Here is a 17,970-nt window from a genome sequence, read left to right as displayed (position 1 = left end):
AACCCAGCCGTTCCCAGGAGAGCTGTGGGCTGCTGCCCAGCTCGCTTGCCTCTCATTGCACTCAGGGTCTGATGTGACTGATGGGGGTTCTGTACGCACAGCTGTCTTGGGGCTATTCCTCATGCTGCAAAGGCTCTTTGTCTCATTCAAAGCCATGACCTCATTTTAGAGACAGAAAACAGAGAGGGAGAAACCCACCAACCTGCCAGCGAAGGTCAAAGGGCTTGCTGAGAGATATGTTAGCATCAAACTTCTCCGGCAGGGACACAAATAACTGGAATTGCAGACCAGAAAATTACCATGAAAAAATGGACTAACTACCATGTGATTACAAAAGAACCCATTAGTTCTGTGTGTGTGTGTCTAGGATTCAAAGTATATATATCCTTTGAGGAAGAGCACGAGGTCGTGCTCCCAAAACTTTTAAGCAAAAGGGACCGTATAAGTCTGTGCCTGTTGACTGATGCTCTCCAAGGACTGCTATGTGTGGAGTTTCAGCTGGTTGCTTTCCTCCCTCTTTCTTAGGCACAGACCTGGGCAAACATTACCTCTGGCAAAATGAGGGAGGGTTAGATTTCAGTGTTAGGTGACAGCAGCTCCTGCTGTGGTTTAATTTGTCAGACTTCTCACTGATACCTTTTAATAAGCCCGCTGGGGTACTGTGTGGGCTAATGAGCACCCCTTCAGCTCTCCTGCTGGGGCTGGGCAGTTTGTTTCTGCAGAGCTCTTGGTCGATGCTGGTGGGGGATCCACGGCTGATGGTCTGGATTTGCAGTCTGACATGTCAGTGCCAGCCGTGGCCTTTGCTCCGGGCCCCTGGTTTTTGCTACTACATCAGAACTGTCCTCTCCACCTCAAGGCTGGTCCTGAGACTCAGCTGTCCCCATGACTGTCGCATCTTTCCAAATAAAGACAGAAATTGCGAAGCTCTATCATGGGGTAGAGGACCTAGAGCTGCCTTGGAGCCACAGTGTGCCAGAGGCAGGAGGAGCCAAAGTCTGGTGCTGGCTTTCCGGGGAGTCAGATGTCCCATTACGCAGCATTTGTGCTTTGGTTGGAAACAAGAAGTTCCAATTTCACTTCCCATTTTCCCAACCCTATGAACAGCCATTGCAAAGTGGACACAATAAAGCAGCTAGAGTTTCTGCCTTCCCATCTCTTCTGTGTAACAGATGGGGGAAATTATTCTCCTCTTACTCAACGCCAGTGATTAAAACTCAGAAATTGTGCGTCACTCCTTTCAGTGCTAAGGTGACCCGTGTAGTGTGCAGTGGGACAGCCGTGTTTTCTCTGTATGTGGTAACAACCTTCTATCAGAACTGGTCTGCTTTTCTCTTTACCAGTTCCAGTTTGCTGGGGTAAGCAAACCATCTGCTTTCCCTGTTTCACTCCTGGTGATCATTTCTCCCTAAGAAGGATTACAGTAATGCAAACCGATGGCATCCCGTGTGCTTGCTTAGGTAGGGCTGGTGGACAGAGGTCTTCATACCTCAGAATAGAGTGGTGATGACCAGCACAAAAGTTCATGTGCAATTTAGGTAGCTGCAGTGGAAGAAAATACAGATGCGGTGTCCACATAGACATTCACAGAGTTTTGGTGAGTGTGGTGTCTTTGGCTTCGCTTTGCCTGTGGGGACACCGGTGGAGAGCCTCGGACGAGCCTGACATCTATGTTGGGGGTTCTGCAGGGGTTTTGAAGGACTGTCTGGCTGCAGGGCTCTGGGGACAGTGTAGGTAGCACGGGGTGACAGTGCTACAGCCTGCGGTCCGGGGCAGCACCGGGCCCCAGCCCTGCTCCCTGCCAGGACAGGGTCGGATGCTCCTGGGTGGCAGGATGCAGGCTCTGCCTTTGCAAGCCTCGCCTCGGGTGGGGACGTGTCTGTGGGTCCGTCCGGGCACAGCAAACACGCCCCAGAGCCCCAGGGCCTCCCTCCACAGGGGAGCACGGGTGGGTGCGAGGTGCAGCCCGGCGTTACTGGGCCGGCTCTGCTGCGGGGTCCCGGGAGCGGGGGGGTCAGAGCCACCTGTGGGAGTTTCAGACAAGGGGAGGCTGCTGCCCTTTTTAACAGCATCCATCTCTTTTTCCTTGCCCCTCGCTTCCCGGTATTCCCTTTACAACCAGCCCATTGTGCTGTGGGCTACAGCAGCTGGGTGGAGTGTTTCAGGCTCAAGTGTAATTTCAGTGCCTTTAAAAGCCTTTGGAGGGCTTTTTTTTTTTTTTTTTTTTTTTTTTTTTTTTTTTCCCCTGAAGAGGACAGCAACGCCAACAAGGGATAATTTGATGGATTACTCTGAGGGGCTCTCCTTAATCCCCTTTGTGGGCCTGTTTGACTAGACGCGTAGCAGAAGCCCCCAGCCTCAGGCAGAGAAAAGGCGGCTCAGCAGGGTAGGTTTTACGCACTGACATATAAATACGGGTCCTGGTCATGTGGTGCTGGATATAATCTGTGCCCGTTACCACGCTGAGGAGAAGGGGGGCACCTGGAGGGGGCTTATTTTTTCCCTTTCCAGTTCAATTTACATTTTTATTCTTCTGCTAAAAATAATTCTAAAAAAAAAAAGAGGGTGTGGGGGAGAGGCTGACTCAGACCAAATGCCAGGGTGATGGGCACGGTATATAAACACCAAAAACGAGCTCAAGTGAAAAGCAGAACCAGATCGTCTCTCACTTCCCCTCCCGCTCCAAAAACAGGGGCTCCTCTCATGAATAAAAGCAAGGGCTTGGGTCATGCAGTAGCAAAACAAAGCTGTAGCTCTGATGTAGAGCCAGCCAGCCTTGTCTGGAGGTCTTGAGTTGTTTATAGCAGACCTGACGCCGACTCAGGAAAGGGTGACTAGAAGGAGAGAGGCTCTTGAGAGCGGAGGCTAAAAAATGCTGCTGCTTTGGTTGCATTGCGTGTGTTTAGGAGTGTGTGAGGCTTCCTGGGTTCTTGGTGAAGTTTGGTGATTAGATGCTGGACCTGGGCAGGTAAAATGACGCGAGACCATCCTGCCGTGTGGCAGGCACAAGCAGTCCCACTGCGGTTCCTTCAGCGTGGTCTGAAGATCCCTCTGCATCTGAGCTCAGCTGTGGGATATTTCTTGGGGCACTTAGTCCTTCGTTGCATCACGGCTGAACTGGGCCCTCCGGCGCAGTAGCTTTTTGCCGCGTCCCTGATGGAAACGGGGCTGAGCTGCAGACCAGCAAGGCAAGGCTTCAGCCCTTCAGCCTCAGGAAGCACGGTGCCCAGCTCCTCTCTGCACCCTGTCTAATCTGGGCCACGCTTCTCCCAGCGTGGCCCGCAGCCGGATCCCCCGGGGCAGCCTGACGCCTCTTGCTGCCGCTGGGTTAACGTGGCAGTGACTCCTGCCAACTGCCGGGCAGTTAATGACCCCCGCTGGCATCGTGGTGCGTGTGCTGGGCTGGTGTCTGTCCCTTTGAGAAGCGTGGGGAGCTCTGAAAGTGTCAGTGTGGCCTCTGCTGAGTCAGTGACCTTGTTAGTCAGACAGGCGGTTCCTGTTTCTAACGGTGAGGGGAGGAGGAAGAGGAGGAGGAGGAGGAGGAGGACGGGCTGGAACTGGCCACTCTGCTGCTGTATCTTTTCTGCTGGTCAAACAGGCGGGCACAGGAGCTAAGGCAGCCAAAGCCTGGGAGAAAGCCTCCTGCCAGCAGCAATTCCTTTGTCTGCCAGAGGAAGAAGCAGGTTGTGGGACGGGAGGTCAGCGGAGCCTGCGGGCTGCCCTGCTGCCTGTTTGATGTTCGTGTTGCGGGGTGAGGATGAAGCATCCACAGAGCTGTTGGCACGGCTCCTGAAAGGTGCGTGAGATACCACAGACCTGCAGGGTGAAGGGCAAATGGGACAGATGTTTCTCCACCGTGGAAAGCATCCTCTCTATCCTAGGCAGAGTGAAGACTGTTGCTGACAGCCTGCCGGGCTGGGGGAAGCATTCTTTCCTAACTCCCATTCTTAATAAATATTTTGACCTTCTCATCCATCTCATAGGGACCTTCACTTGCCTTTTCCTGGTCCCTTTGCTTCATCCTGTTAATGACTGCGGGGCAGTGTCCTGTTTCACATGCCCCTGCTGCTTACTGTAAAACAGAAGACACTCAGCAGTCACTTGCCTTCACAGATGCACCTTTACCTGAAGGAACCACTGATAGCAAAAAAAATGCCTCCCAAAGCTTCTGCAGACATGAACCAGTCCCTTGGGCTGGCTCTGGAACAGCCCAACCCTGCTAACTGTCAGGACTAACCAGCTTCCCAGGTTAGGAGGGCCAAAGGTAGCGAGAAGGTCACCGGGTGGCTTGTGCCCTACCTCTGCTCCCTGGCAGTTGCCGATATATTCTGGTAGCTCTGAAATGACTTGCACTCTGTGGTCACGGCAGCAGGAACCTGGCAGGACCTGAGATTACATCTCAAACTCCATGTCGGTGGGCCCCAGCCATCTGCAGGGAAGGTGAGTGGCTCCGTGGTTATGGGAGACAAGATCTTTGCTCACTGTCTGGATGGGTGCAGTCTGGTTTAGTGGCCCACAGCGAGTGGGAGATGCAGCCCCCCTGAAAATCAGCTGCTAGCTGCAGGTGCTTAAAACTTGGCCCCTTCCCCTCTCTTTGGCTTCTTACTTTCAATTCACAAAATGGGGATGGTAGTGAACTGCCTTCAGTCTTGGCGCATGTGTCTTTTGGGCCAGGGATCGGTCTGTGCATCAGGAGGGCAGCAAAAGGGCCTGAACTAAGCTCTGGCTTTTAGTTATCTCTGAAAGCAGGATGATCACGTTGTAGGTGGTGCAGTGAAGGAATTGCAGCGTGGCAGGAAAGAACTGACCCCCAGTCCTGACAAATTCAAATGTCTCCCTTTAACCAAACTGTGTGGAAGGTCTTCTGAGCTGCTGTGGGGACCTGCCCCCTCCCGTAACTCTGGATGAATCTGTAACATCTAGCATTTGTCCTGGATTAATATACTCTGGTGTCTGGGCTGCTGGATGCTGCGCTGTAGGGTGAGGGAGGGAATTTCAAATGGGCTGGGGCACCCGGGTCTTCCTTGTTCTTGTCTGAGGGGATTTCCACCCGCTGCTGCTCTTTCCCTAAGCCGAGCTGCCGAGGCCGATATAATGGAGCCCCTGAGCTCAAAGGAAACGCAGAGTTAATTCAGAGAGACTCAATAAACCTCCCTTCTCCCATCCCTGCTTAATGACCACTCCCCTCTCCCCACACTGTGAATGGGGTCAAGGAGATTTGGGAGGGGAGGGGGAAGGGGAGAGGGTCAGGAGAGGTCAGGTGAGTTTTCCATTTCATCCCGCGCAAGCCTGCCAGAGCTATTCTCCATGGTGTACTTCACATTCAGCTGCAGTGAATGGACACTGATAGCTGTGAAAGGATCTGGCACTGTATGAACAGCCCGTCCCCAAGCACTCGCTCTTGTGCTCTCTCCCACCCTTTCTTCCAAAGGGCGTCCAGGGAGCAGGGAATTAATAACCTTCATAAAGAGCCCCTTGGAAGGTTGGAAATGTAACGTCGCGGTTATGAATGGAAACCCGACGGCTAGCAGAGCCCTTCGCCCTCCCCTCCCTCTGCTGCCCCTTGGGACAAAAGCTTTCTGCACCAAACCTGCCGTGCCGTGGGGAGCCAAGGTGTGGGCCCGTGTCACCCGGGAACGGCTGGACCGGAGCAGCCCCGCTGAGCTCCCCGCACAGCACCATCTCCTGCCTCCAGCGCTGGCCAGGACCAGCTGCCTCGGATGCTTCTCCAAAAAACTAAGGCTTTTCCTTTGCTAAGGCAGAGGCTTTTGTGGGGTAATTTTTTTCCTGTATTTGACAGGGCTCAGGTTATTACAGAGCCCTGATGGGTCACAAATAGTTGATGAATCTAATTCTCTGTTGTCTGATCATTACTGTGGCTGTTTGTTGAACTGCAGGGTAGGTGCCCGACCGTCATAAATCAGAGAGGCTGCTACCACATTTAATAACATCTCTTGTCCCTTCTGCATTCATGTGAGAGACTGGAAGGATTATGGAGCAGTGGGATATGCATTCTTCTGAGGAATAAATGAGTTTTTCTCTGCCACGTAGCTACACCCAAATTTTATATTTAAAATGTCTGTCCCTCAATCTTCATTCTGTCTAAGCACTGTTTAGATGCAATTACTTCTAAGATCTTATGTTGGAAAGATTCGAGGAGATTGAGAGGAGAGGCTTCTTTCAGTTTTTGCTCATGCATGTCCATCAGCGCCCTGCACGTAGTCCACTTTCCTCACGTGTCTCAGGGTTTGTTTCTTCTAAAAGCAAAAGGTGTGGTTCAAAGTCCGTTGGCGAGGGTGCACAGAGCAACGTCTGCGCCGGCTGAGAGAAAGGAAGTGGGAAGTGAACTTCTACTGGCGATGGTGTTGCTTGGTGCAAATGAGTGCGTACACCTGACATCACCAGTAAATTCAGTCCCATTTCCGTGTGTGTGTCTCTGCACTCGCTGGTGCTTTTCTCAAATTCAGATCGCGGGTTTTTGCAGGCAGGGCCTTGCTGCGTCTCTGTACCACATCGAGCACAGGAAGACATTTGTCAAAACTTTTTCTGTGGCATGTGAACAGAGAACAAACTCTGAGTAGGGGAAATGTGTGCATCTAATCTGCTGGCCCACTGCCTTTAGAGAAATGGACTCTCAGAACTGCTTTCCCGTGCTTCTTCCCTGCTGCTGCTCCTTCTTCCCTGTTAGTGCTGCTCGGGGAGTTGCGCTCCGCAGGGGCAGACAGCCTGCCTTCCTCCTGTCCTGGGTGCTTAAGTGGGAGACAAGAGAGAGGACAGGAGACCCCAGGACTGCAGGAGGTGCAATCCTTTCTGCTTTGGTTGCCATTGCTGAGAAGGCTGCTCTGTCCAGGGGGTGGCAGAGAGCCCTCTGCTCTCTTTGTCCGGCACTGTGCTGCTTTGCTCCTGCCCCCAGGACCCGCCCTCCTACCTGGCTGCCAGGTGAACCAGCCTCTCAGAGTTGATCTGTTGTTTCTCTGCAGAGAAAGGAAAGGAAAAGTTTGGTTTGCAAGCTTAAAAGTAAAACAGAAACCCTGGGTGTAAAGATGCTTTACTTCTCCTTGGGGAGGGAGAGCAGAGAAAGAGCCCTGACACTCAGCAGCAGATAATATCCCCATGGCACGACAGCTCAATGTGCAGCTGTGAAAAAGCCCCACACGTGGCTCCCTTCTGCTTCTGTGTGCAGGAAACCTTACACAGAAGGGCTGGTATGCTCCTTTTGGAGGGGCTGGCTGCTATCCTTGTCAAGGTGCTTGGAACTGTGCTCTGTAGAGAAGGACAAATACTATCCCTGTTGTAGAAGTTCAGGGAAACTGAGGCCAGAAGGCAAGAAGTGCCTGCTGTCAGGCATTTTTTTTGGACCAGCCACCTGCCCTGCCTGAGTGGGAAAGGTCTCCCCATCACAGGATGCCAAATCCCACTGGGCTGGACAGGCTGTTGCCAGCTCACTTGCGTGTGATGTGTAGATGCCGCTGTCAGACCAGGATCTCCCAGCCAGGAGATGGTTTGCCAGACTGACTCCTTCCACATCAGCACAAAGTTACAGAGCACCAGACCCAAACCAGTCCTCCCGCCTAGCCTGCCAGATAAATTGTCCTGGAAGAGATTAACAGTTTAAATGAAGTGTTTGGTCTTGCTGCTGGGACTGTTATTTAGAGCCAGACTGTTACCTGCGAAACTGCAGGGAACATCTCATTGTCTTTAAAAAGAAAATAATAATCCCATGTACTAAATCTCTCTCTGCTGGCTCTTTGTGAAGTGCCAGCAGGTCAGCAGGGGAAGGTGACAAATGTTAACACCAGGGCAAGGCTTCGGGCAAAATTCAGATGCGAGTCCAGACCTGGAGTTGCCTTCTGAGCTGGTTTGGGACAGCAGTGGTGAAGTGGCCAGTGAGCCATGGGTCTGTGAGCTGTGGGTCTGTGAGCCGTGGGTCTGTGAGCCGTGGGTCTGTGAACTGTGGGTCAGTGAGCCGTGGGTCCGTGAGCCGTGGGTCTGTGAGCCGTGGGTCCGTGAGCCATGGGACAGTGAGCCATGGGTCTGTGAGCCGTGGGTCTGTGAACTGTGGGTCAGTGAGCCGTGGGTCTGTGAGCCGTGGGTCTGTGAGCCGTGGGACAGTGAGCCGTGGGTCTGTGAGCCGTGGGTCTGTGAACTGTGGATCAGTGAGCCATGGGTCTGTGAGCCGTGGGTCTGTGAGCTGTGGGACAGTGAGCCATGGGTCTGTGAGCCGTGGGACAGTGAGCCATGGGTCTGTGAGCTGTGGGACAGTGAGCCGTGGGTCTGTGAGCTGTGGGACAGTGAGCCGTGGGTCTGTGATCCGTGGGTCCGCAGGGCTGGTGCCTGCAGCCTGTGTTTGCTCAGCACCCCTCGCGCGGGGCCCGGGCGCAGGTGTGGTTGTGGTGCTAATAACACACCAGCGCTCCGTGCTCTCCGGAGCCAGGGAGGGCCCTGAAACCAAACCCGCGTGTGTACCTGCAGCTCGGTTCCACCTCTGCTTGCCTGCAGACTCCTCCGGTAGCTTTTCCTGAGTGCTGTGTGCCGGGGCTGGCTCTGGGAGCCCCTCTCGCTGCTCCGCCTGGAGGAGGTGAGTCCTGGCTTCTGGATTCCTTTCAGCCTGGCTCCCGCCAGCCTCCCAAATCTTCCTTCTCCATCTCTCTGCCCCTGTCCTTACAGATCAGGGGTTCAGATGATTTTCCTCATTTGCACTGGCATTTTCTTCCATCTGAGCCAATCCAGCTCTCTGTCTTCTGTGAACAAAATAGAGTAATTGATGGATACTGGGACAAAATGCAGTTTAAACAGAAAAGGGTTCATAATCTCTTGCAACTGTCTCTACGACTTGATTGCTGTTGACAGCTTCTTATCCCTGGCTATGCATGAGTACTGCCTCTGGGTACACGGGGATTTATTTTTTCATTAAAGTCATCTGAGGGTGTGGAGGGGGGAAGAAACAGATCTTCTCTTACCAACCCATACAAAATTCAGCCTCTCTGCCTCAACCTGAAATTTTCAGGCAGTCAGGGAGATGTACAGATTCCTGCCTCCTCCCCAGTGATAGAGATACCACTGTGATAAAAGGGAAGAAGTTTTGGTTTTTTTTCCTGTGTGTATGAGATCTTTTACTTAATGTTTGGGGTTTACCTTGGGGTAAGTCCCCCTCTGTAAGCCCTCCAGACCCTGCACTACAGCAGACAGTGGATATTACCTCTCCCTTCCAGGTCTAGCTCTGAGTGATGGTGGCTCAGTTAATTTTGTCACGTGAGTCTGCTTTCTCTAGCTAACAGCACCGAGGCTTGTGCTGCTGGAGCTGTAGGGCTGCAGCTTAAATTCCTGTCCTAAGGCTGTCAGCCAGCTGGGCACCCATCATAAACGAACAAGGCTGCGACATCCTGTGTCTAGCCCACATCTAAGAAAGGTGGTTGCTGCCCCCAGTTGCTTCCTTGCAGATAGAGTGCATCTGAAGTAATGCTGAGAGTATCTGGGGCCTCTGAGTATTTCTCTGAAGCCACGTCTAGTGATTAGAGGAAAACAGTTGCTGTTCCCCTCTGCCTTTAGCTTGCTATTTGACCTTGGGCAAGTCATTGAAATGTTCGCAGTTGTTAAAAGGAGATATGTTTTGTGACAGACGAGGTCAAAATGAGTGTGGAGAGGGGAAGGTGAGGGATCCTGGAAGGAAAATAATCTGTACTTATTGTGTGTAATTGGCAGCCCGTCAACTCCTCAGCTCAGGCGTGCTGCCTCTCCTCTGCGGCAGCAAGAGGCAGAGAGCAATGCTTCCATCTTCGCAAAAACCTCAGCGCCACACTCTCAGCTTCACCCAGTCATCTCCCCGTGGGTTATCTGGCTGAGGGCAAGAGGGGAAGAAAGAGAAAAGTGAGAATGCAGAAACTGTCCCAGCTATACCTGTCTACAAACACTCGTGCAGCGATGGAGGTCAGTGCGTGTGCCGTGAAGTTAGAGGACACTAATTTGCACCACGTTTGGTGAGAATGTGGAGTTTTATCTCTGCCCAGCGCAGCTGTGGCAAGGCCTGGAGTGTTGGCCTGGAGACGTTCCCTGTAGTCGTCTTTTCCTCTCCCCTGTAGTAGAGGCAAAGAACTCAAGAGAGCGATGGGGCTGCAAAACTGGATTTTCACCTCGTGCCTTCTGATGGGTTCACTCTCTGCAGCTGGGGGAAGCTCAGTACCAGCTAGCTGCTCTGGCATGGAGGGGGTGTACAGGCAGGTATGCAGTTACAGCTTTCCCGCAGCCAGGGAGGGAGCAAGCAGAGATAAACTCCTCCGCCTGCGTGTCTCGCATTCTGTTCAGCCTCCTTCATCCAAAGGACCCAAAGCACTCGGGGGCTGCGCTGTGGTGGGATGGGAGGCAGAAGCTTCCGTGCAAATTGGGAGCACACTGCACAGTCCAGGAGTGGGTTGTAAGCTGACGCACAGTCAGGCCAGTGGGACCTGTTACGCCTTGTCCCCACGGAGAAACTCAGTAGTGGCTCATTTAGGGTGAGAGTTTAGACCGTGTGAATCCTGAGAATTAGGCTGCAGTTTGTTTTACTCCTAAATCGATGTCTGTGCAGGAGCTTAATGTCACCCTTCTTGCTAACCCCTTCTACCTGTCCCAGCATAACTACAGACCATCTTCCCGAGATGCTTTTAGGAAAACAGCAGTTTGATGGACCATCCTAAACACTGGTGACCTTCGAGGATTTCTTACATTTGTAGACTGACATGGTGGCAGGCTCATAAGAGGCATCTGCTTACTCTTGCCTTAGCTGCTTAGCCCCTGTCCTGATCTGGTGGCCTCTGCTCTCTGAAGAAGGCTGGAGAGAGGGAGCATGTTACAGGGCAAATAAATGACTCAGACTAATGAGTAAGGTAATTGCCATTCACTGTTAGATGAGGCTAAAGTGGGTCAGGTTTGTTTGTGAAACTCCATGGAGGCACCATCTGTTCTCTGCACCCCGTCTCAGGGGTTGGAGGCAGGATTTGGGTGAAACTGCTTCGCTGGGAGCCTGCGGAGCAGCACGGAGGACGCCCCGGTCATTAGGCAGTGGCATGCAGGCAAATGCCTGCAGCCCTGATCCTCGAAGGGGACTTTTAATTGATTTCACTGGGAGAGGAGACCCTAAATCCTTTGTCTCTCTGCTACAACTGCACATCTGTAAGATGAGGCTGGACAGGACACTGAGAGGCCATTAGACCTCCCTTAGCCCGAAGGCGGGATTGGATTTTCCCAAACCATGTCTGACAGGTGCCTGTCTCACCTCTCGCAAGCCCTTGGAGAGAAGCCTGGCACCAATGTAGTTCGTGTCTTTTAACCCTGCCGCTCTCCCAGATGTCCTGTCTTCATCCTCCCGTGCCTGCAGGCCTGTTGGGATGGGGGCTGTCTCTTTTGGTGATGACGTGTCTGTGTGGTACTGGGTTTTAGCCCTTTCCCCTGCCCTGGACCCCGCTGTGCCTAACAAGCTCTCTCTTCTCTCAGCCCACAGCATGTGAGCAGAAGGGGAAGCCTGGAGTGGGATCCCTGCCTGCCCACGCCTGGACTTGACGTTGCTGGGGCCACATCTTGCAATAAGAGGAAGAGGAAAAGACGGTTCATTCACTGTTGCTAAAAATGGGAGGCAGCATCTGTCCAGCAGACCAGGAAGGGAAGCTCCAGACCTTGCCTGTGGGGCATCCCTGGGAGTGCTGCAGCGATACAGCCCGCTGTCAGTGAGGGGGGTCGGGGCAGCATGGCTCAGAGCGCCTGGGTCAGCATGCTCTTCCACAACCGCAAGACCCAGCTCCTGCTGGTCAACTCCCTGACGTTCGGCCTGGAGGTCTGCCTGGCTGCAGGGATAACCTACGTGCCCCCGCTGCTGCTGGAAGTGGGTGTGGAGGAGAAGTTCATGACCATGGTTTTGGGTAGGCGGTTTTCCTCTCATCTTCAAGGTGCTCGTTCCCCCTTCGAGGCTGGAGGGCAGGGGCGAATAAGGGCGCGGAGGCTTGTCTCTGAGGGATGGTTGCAGGGCTGCGGATACGTCAAGGGCAGCCTTGAGTTTGGAGGAGGGGGCTGTGACCCAGTGAAGCTTACTGAAACGCCCCAGACTTTCTGTACAGTGCATACACACCAGTGCGCTCCAGATCTGCCCCCCTAACACCACCTCTTTCTCTTTTCCAGGGATAGGACCTGTCCTTGGCCTGGTTTTTGTCCCACTGATCGGATCTGCCAGTGACCACTGGCACAGCAGCTATGGCCGAAGGCGACCTTTCATCTGGATGCTTTGCCTGGGAGTCCTGCTGAGCCTCTTCATTATCCCCCATGCCAGCAGCCTGGCCAGCCTGTTTGCCCTCAACACTCGCCCGCTGGAGATTGCCTTCCTCATCCTGGGCATCGGGTTACTGGATTTCTGCGGCCAGGTCTGCTTCACTCCACTGGAAGCCCTGCTCTCAGACCTCTTCCAGGAGCCGGACAACTGCCGCCAGGCCTTCTCCATGTATGCCTTCATGATCAGCTTGGGGGGCTGCATTGGCTACCTGCTTCCAGCCATTGACTGGGGAGGCAGCTTTCTGGCCCCATACTTGGGAGGGCAGGAGACCTGCCTCTTCAGCCTCCTCGCCGTCATCTTCCTCGGCTGTGTGCTGGCCACACTCTTTGTGACAGAGGAGGCAGCCACCCAGGCAGATGTTCTGGATGGCTCGGCGCTGAAGGATGCTCCCCCTAAGCCCACGCCTCTGGCCTGCTGCTCTTGCCAGCTCTCCAGGAGCTCCTGTCTCCTGCAGGCCAGGCACATGGTGCAGGCCCTGAGGAACCTCTGCACACTGGTGCCACGGCTTCACAGCCTCTACTGCCGCATCCCCAAAGTCATCCGGCGCCTGTTCGTGGCCGAGCTCTGCAGCTGGATGGCACTCATGACTTTCATGCTGTTCTACACAGACTTCGTTGGGGAAGGGCTGTACCACGGCGTCCCCAGAGCCAAGCCTGGCACAGACGCCAGACGCCACTACGATGAAGGTGAGAAGTGAACCAGATGCTCTGAGGCTGCAGCACCTGTTCCCTAGGACAGGAGCGTTGAGTGGGAGCTAGGAATGGGCTCAGCTCTGCTTGTAACGCCAAAAAACATTACAGGAAACGAGACTTTCTGCAGATGGGTCTGGAAAAAATGTTCCCCCCGTGGCTCCCAGAGCATTGCACAGTGGACCAAGCAGCGAAACACCTCTGTGTCCTCCGAGCGACCCAGCACAGAGCTGGATTTGGCAGTGCAGCCCTGGCTTGGGGCTGAACTGTTAAGTGGCAGAATGGTCTGGCAGGTTGTGTGCTGAACAGGACATATCTGGCTCTGTCTGCAAGCTGGCGTCGCCGCTGCCAGGTCCCTTCCCTGCTCTTCCCTCCTTTTTAAATGAGGGGTGATGGTGCTCCCCATCTCTTGGAGAGCAGGGGTTGGAAAGCCAGGACGTGCTCAGTAGCAGTGAGGTGGGCTTTGCTGCTTTTCTTTCATGCTACGGTGAGATTCCCATCTCACGGATGCATCTGGGGAACCCCCGAGCAGCTTCCCCAGTTCTCACCCCTCTCTCCAGCGCTTTCTGATAGCGCTCACCACTGCAATCTCTAGGTGGCACGTCCACATCATGGGATACTGCTCACTGCAGCATGCTACCTGCTTACTGCTGTTGCCTGCTGTCCTATTTTGGCTGCTGTGTTGTGCCAGAGCCTTGACTCACTGCCTAGCCCTTCTTTTCCTCTCCCTGATCTAAGTCTTCTATTCTTGGAGGCACCTTCCTGGCCCTCCTCCTCCAGCTGTATATCTTGCCCTCTGAGTTTTCCACTCACTGCCTCCGTGAGCTCGCCAGTACACTGCCTCTTTGTGCTGAGTGTCTGTTTAACTTCGAGGGAGCTTAATTATTATTTAACACTTGCACTGTATAGCTTCCAGCAGGTCAGGACTCCATTGTGCTAGCTGTCGTAGAAACATGTGTTGAGTAGTGATCCTTCCTGCAAAGAGTTAATGGTTTTAATTCCCTGAAATCTGATAGATCTTTGCAAAGGGTAAGGTCCGGATTGCTACCGGATACTGCAGTCATTTAGTGGATGTTGTATACTTTACCTTGGCTTAAGCACAATTCCTTGTTCCTTTTGTTCTGTTGCTGGTTTCAGCATCAGATAACAACAGATCCTGGTTCATGAGCAGGTAACAGATCCTGGATCAAGAGTAGAAAGGTGCGAACAACAGCTTCCAAAGACAAGAACGGCATTTGGATTTCTATCCCCCGTTGCCCCTCTGGTTAGACTGGGGTGCCCAGGAGCACGTGTAGGAAATACTCGCTGCTGGTGGAGGGTGGGAGCCGCAGTCTGGCTGATGCAACCCCGGGGGTATATTAGGTGATGCTGCTCTGTGTCCTGACCCAGCCATGTGGTCATCTGGGCTGCTGGCGGCTGTGCCAGGCTCTGCGTGGGCTGGACGAGAAGGAGAGGGAAGGAAGCCCAAAGGAGCGTGGCTGTGTGGAGCCCGGGTGCAGTCAGGGCAGCGTCTGTCACCACCTCTGCTTACCCGCAGGTGTCCGCGTGGGCAGTTTGGGCCTCTTCCTGCAATGCATCACATCCATCTTCTTCTCGACAATCATGGACCGGATGGTGAAGCAGTTTGGGACGCGGGCAGTCTACCTGGCCAGCGTGGTGTTCTTCCCCGTGGCTGCCTTCGTCATGTGCCTTTCCCACAGTGTCATCGTTGTTACCGCCTCGGCTGCTCTGACGGGCTTCACCTTCTCTGCACTCCAGATCCTGCCATACACGCTGGCATCACTGTATCATCATGAAAAACAGGTAGGGATCTGCTCTGGAGCGCACTGTGCCAGGTAGCTGTGAGGACAGCTTGGCCAGCCTCTCTTGCCACTTGTAGCTGGTACGGTCAGTTCAGCCCGTGGAAGAAAACCACATGCCTACGTGCAAAGGTTTTCTACATGTGCCTCTTGTCTCCAGGCTGTGTCTTCTCTGAAGATTCATCTAAAATGGAGGAGATAAGAGAGTTCAGTATCTCCTTCCTTAGGCGTCCCCTGCTCACAACAAGCATTGTGCAATTTTAAAAAGTGGGAGTGGGTAAGATGGGAGAAATCAGCCAGGATTGGTGCGTCAAAAGGGGTGTCCTATGTTCCTCCATGTTCTGCATATTTTTAGGGAAACTGGTGCAGGCCAATTATACATGTGTGCGTTCTGCAACCAAGTCACATCTGCAGCACTGGCAGCATGGGATGCTAAAAAACTCGAGAATTTTCAGCCCCTGGAGATCCTGCTTTCCAATTTTTGTCCATAGCATGAAGATCAGTAAAATGAAAACTGAGGTTCTTCCTATTTCCTTTGGTCCAAGAAGAATAAACGTTGTGAAACGTTTGACACCAACACAAAAGCTAATAATCCTGTCCCACAGATGTTATCCTTGTGGAAGAGTCCTAGGAGGTTCCTGAGTTGCACACTGGATTAATAGGAGTTTCTCTTGTGCTGCAAATGCAAAATTAATTTGTGGTTTGAGAGCAGATCTTTCATCCCGATGGCAGGCGGTTCACTGTGCAGTGAAATAAGTAGGAGTTTTTACCACAGGCATCCAGATGTTCACATTGAACAAATAATTCTGACCAACACGTCCCAATTTGCACCAGGCACCCTGTCCTAATAGGGGTACAAGGGAGTGTTCTGCTTTGCAAAAACTGTAGTTTGGCTGAGATCTTCCATGGACAAAATATCAGCAGAATGAAAACCAAACTCCACAGGCTGAGAATGCGAAGGCCACATGCCCAACTGTTTGCCAAAGGCTTGACAGGGAAACACTCTTAGTACAATGAGGTGTGGGGTATCGCTGGGTTTGGTCTCTCTGTTTTCCCTAACTTGAAAGTTCCTCCTTTCTTTACCAACTACTTTGCAGCAGGCTTCAGGGAGACCCCACAAGAAGTAGTCCCTAAAATGCCTGCTGCAGAAAATTCTCCATCTTCCCCATTTCTGTTCTCTTCATTATTCTTACTGTTGAATTCTGTCATCATTTTTGTTTGCCTTCCCTCGTTCCTGCTTCCTCTCTTCCCTCTCTTTTTTTTCACTTTTTTTTTTTTTTTTTAAACTTTAAACACTCCTCCTGAAGTGAATCAGTGGAAGGGGCATCCAAAGTGGCTGTTGCTTCCACCCTGTGCGGGATCATTGGTGAAAGCCTGCAAGGCCACCTCGGCTGGAGCTCCTTGCTTTGCAGAGGCTGTGGAAGTCGCTCTGTTCTCTTGCATCCCCTCTCAGCTTCACGTGGTCGCTAAACTTGGTCTAAAACAGGAGGAAAAGATCTGCATATTCCAACAGCACCTCAAAGCTTGCTAGAGGTGAGGTGGATGGTGGGCAGTCACACCTTCTGCAGGAGATGAGGGAGAGCTAGGTTCCTCATTCCCACCACTCCCCATCAACTACAGAGGGAGGTGAAGCTGTTGATTGAGGCACGAGTGACTCCTCTGGCTGTATCCTGTGTTACAAGGGGTGGTTTTAAAGCATAAATTCTCACTGAGCTCATTTCTGGGAGTATGAGTTTAAGCCATTTTCTCTACGTTTAAATTAATTCTCTACACTAGATGGAGAAAGAAAAAAACCCCTGCCAGAACTTGTATCTCTGAAGTCCTAGCCTGGATCAGTATAGAAACCAAGAAAATGTGGTGTGGGCCTTCGGGGCAGCTGAGCAGGCTTCTGGGAACATCAGTGTCAAAAACAAAGGGCTGGAACTGTGGGGAACATCCTAGTTTGGGTCACACAATGCCTTTCTGTGCTGGTTTTTGAGCTGCTTTGAAGTCTGGTGGCAATAGGAGGCACTTGGGAAGATTTTTAAGCTCCCCATAAGGTAAGTGACAGTTCTGGATTGATGCATTTAAGCATAAATTCATAAGCCTAGGCAGGACTTGAGGAGTATAGTGAGCAGCTGAGCAGAGCCCAGGTAAAGCTTTTGGAAGCCAATTGCTATTTGGTGAAGTTCTTCTCATCCGGTTTCTCTTCTCCGATTGAATCTGAAACTGTTTGTGCTACAGATCTGCAGCCATGGCCTGGGGCAGCATGAACAGACTGGCTGGTGCTGACATACACCAGGGCAGGGCTGGGTGTAGCTGGGTGGGTGCCAAGGCAGCTGAAAGCTTTGGGATGGCCTGCAACAGAGCCGGGGTGCCCACACTCCTGCACCAGCGCTTCCCTCTTGTTCAGCTGTGTCCGGGCCCCCCCAGCAAGGGGAAGGATAGCTCAGGCAAGCCCTGCAGTGGGGTGAAGTACTCTCTGCTCTCAAACAGGTGGTGTTTTCTCCTTTTTATTTTGTTTGTTCAATCTCACCGTGCAGATAATGGATTAACGTATCCTTCGTTATCTGCTCTACCTCATGCAGACCAGTGGTTGTGCATAATTGCAAACGCCCTGGAGTTTTAAAGCTGGAGCTCTGCAGCGTTTTCACTGTCTGCACATGACTGCCCATTATTTGTTGGCGTTAACGTGGGGAGCTTTTTGATCCAAATATTCTGTGTGAGTACTGCTTGCGTGAGCCATGCCCCAGAGATTTCACAGCTTGAGCAGACTGAGGCAAAAAAGGGTGAGAAGAAAAAGATTTTTCTTCCCCCTCCACCCCTCTTCTCTAGCCTGAGTGAGGAAGCTCAGGTCAGGCCGATGAAGCAACTCAGTTGGGGTCATGCATGCACGGGCTGTTGCAGAGCTGAGAAAAGAGCTCTTCCCTGAGTTCCCAGCACTGTGCCATCTCAGCTGGTGTCAGTTTTAAGTATCCCAGATACTAAGAAGCAGCCATGCATCCAGGGCTCTGAGCTGTTTGTCTGCCCTTTGGGCTCTTCTGCAGGGAGGTTTTGAGTTCCCAGTCAGACACTTTATAAACACTTTTGTCTGTGCTGGAGTGGACTCTCTGGCTTTGTGATACGCCCGAAGTGGGCTCTGGCCCTTCACTCTGTCCTGCGAGTGTGCCTCAGCTGATTTCAGGATGCAGTGAGCAGTAGTTGGTGC

The 17,970-nt window shown here is 52.6% G+C and overlaps 1 protein-coding gene across 2 annotated transcripts in view; it reads left to right on the top strand.

Annotated features, from left to right (window-relative positions):
* The window catches only part of SLC45A3 (solute carrier family 45 member 3), a 31,882-nt gene that overhangs the window by 8,512 nt on the left and 5,400 nt on the right, over positions 1–17,970 (top strand). For both annotated transcript variants that reach the window (XM_042800093.1, XM_042800092.1), the window contains exons 4-6: positions 11,470–11,891; positions 12,148–12,981; positions 14,522–14,787. In XM_042800093.1, the coding sequence (XP_042656027.1) occupies positions 11,720–11,891; positions 12,148–12,981; positions 14,522–14,787 (1,272 nt within the window). In that variant the 5' untranslated portion in view covers positions 11,470–11,719. The remainder of the gene's footprint in view (positions 1–11,469; positions 11,892–12,147; positions 12,982–14,521; positions 14,788–17,970) is intronic.

The sequence above is a fragment of the Tyto alba genome, unplaced genomic scaffold, assembly GCF_018691265.1.
Source record: "Tyto alba isolate M040663 unplaced genomic scaffold, T.alba_DEE_v4.0 Super-Scaffold_30, whole genome shotgun sequence".
Classification (NCBI taxonomy): Eukaryota; Metazoa; Chordata; class Aves; order Strigiformes; family Tytonidae; genus Tyto; species Tyto alba.
The sequence above is the reverse complement of the archived record's forward strand: the minus strand, read 5'-3'. Positions and strand labels throughout refer to the sequence as shown.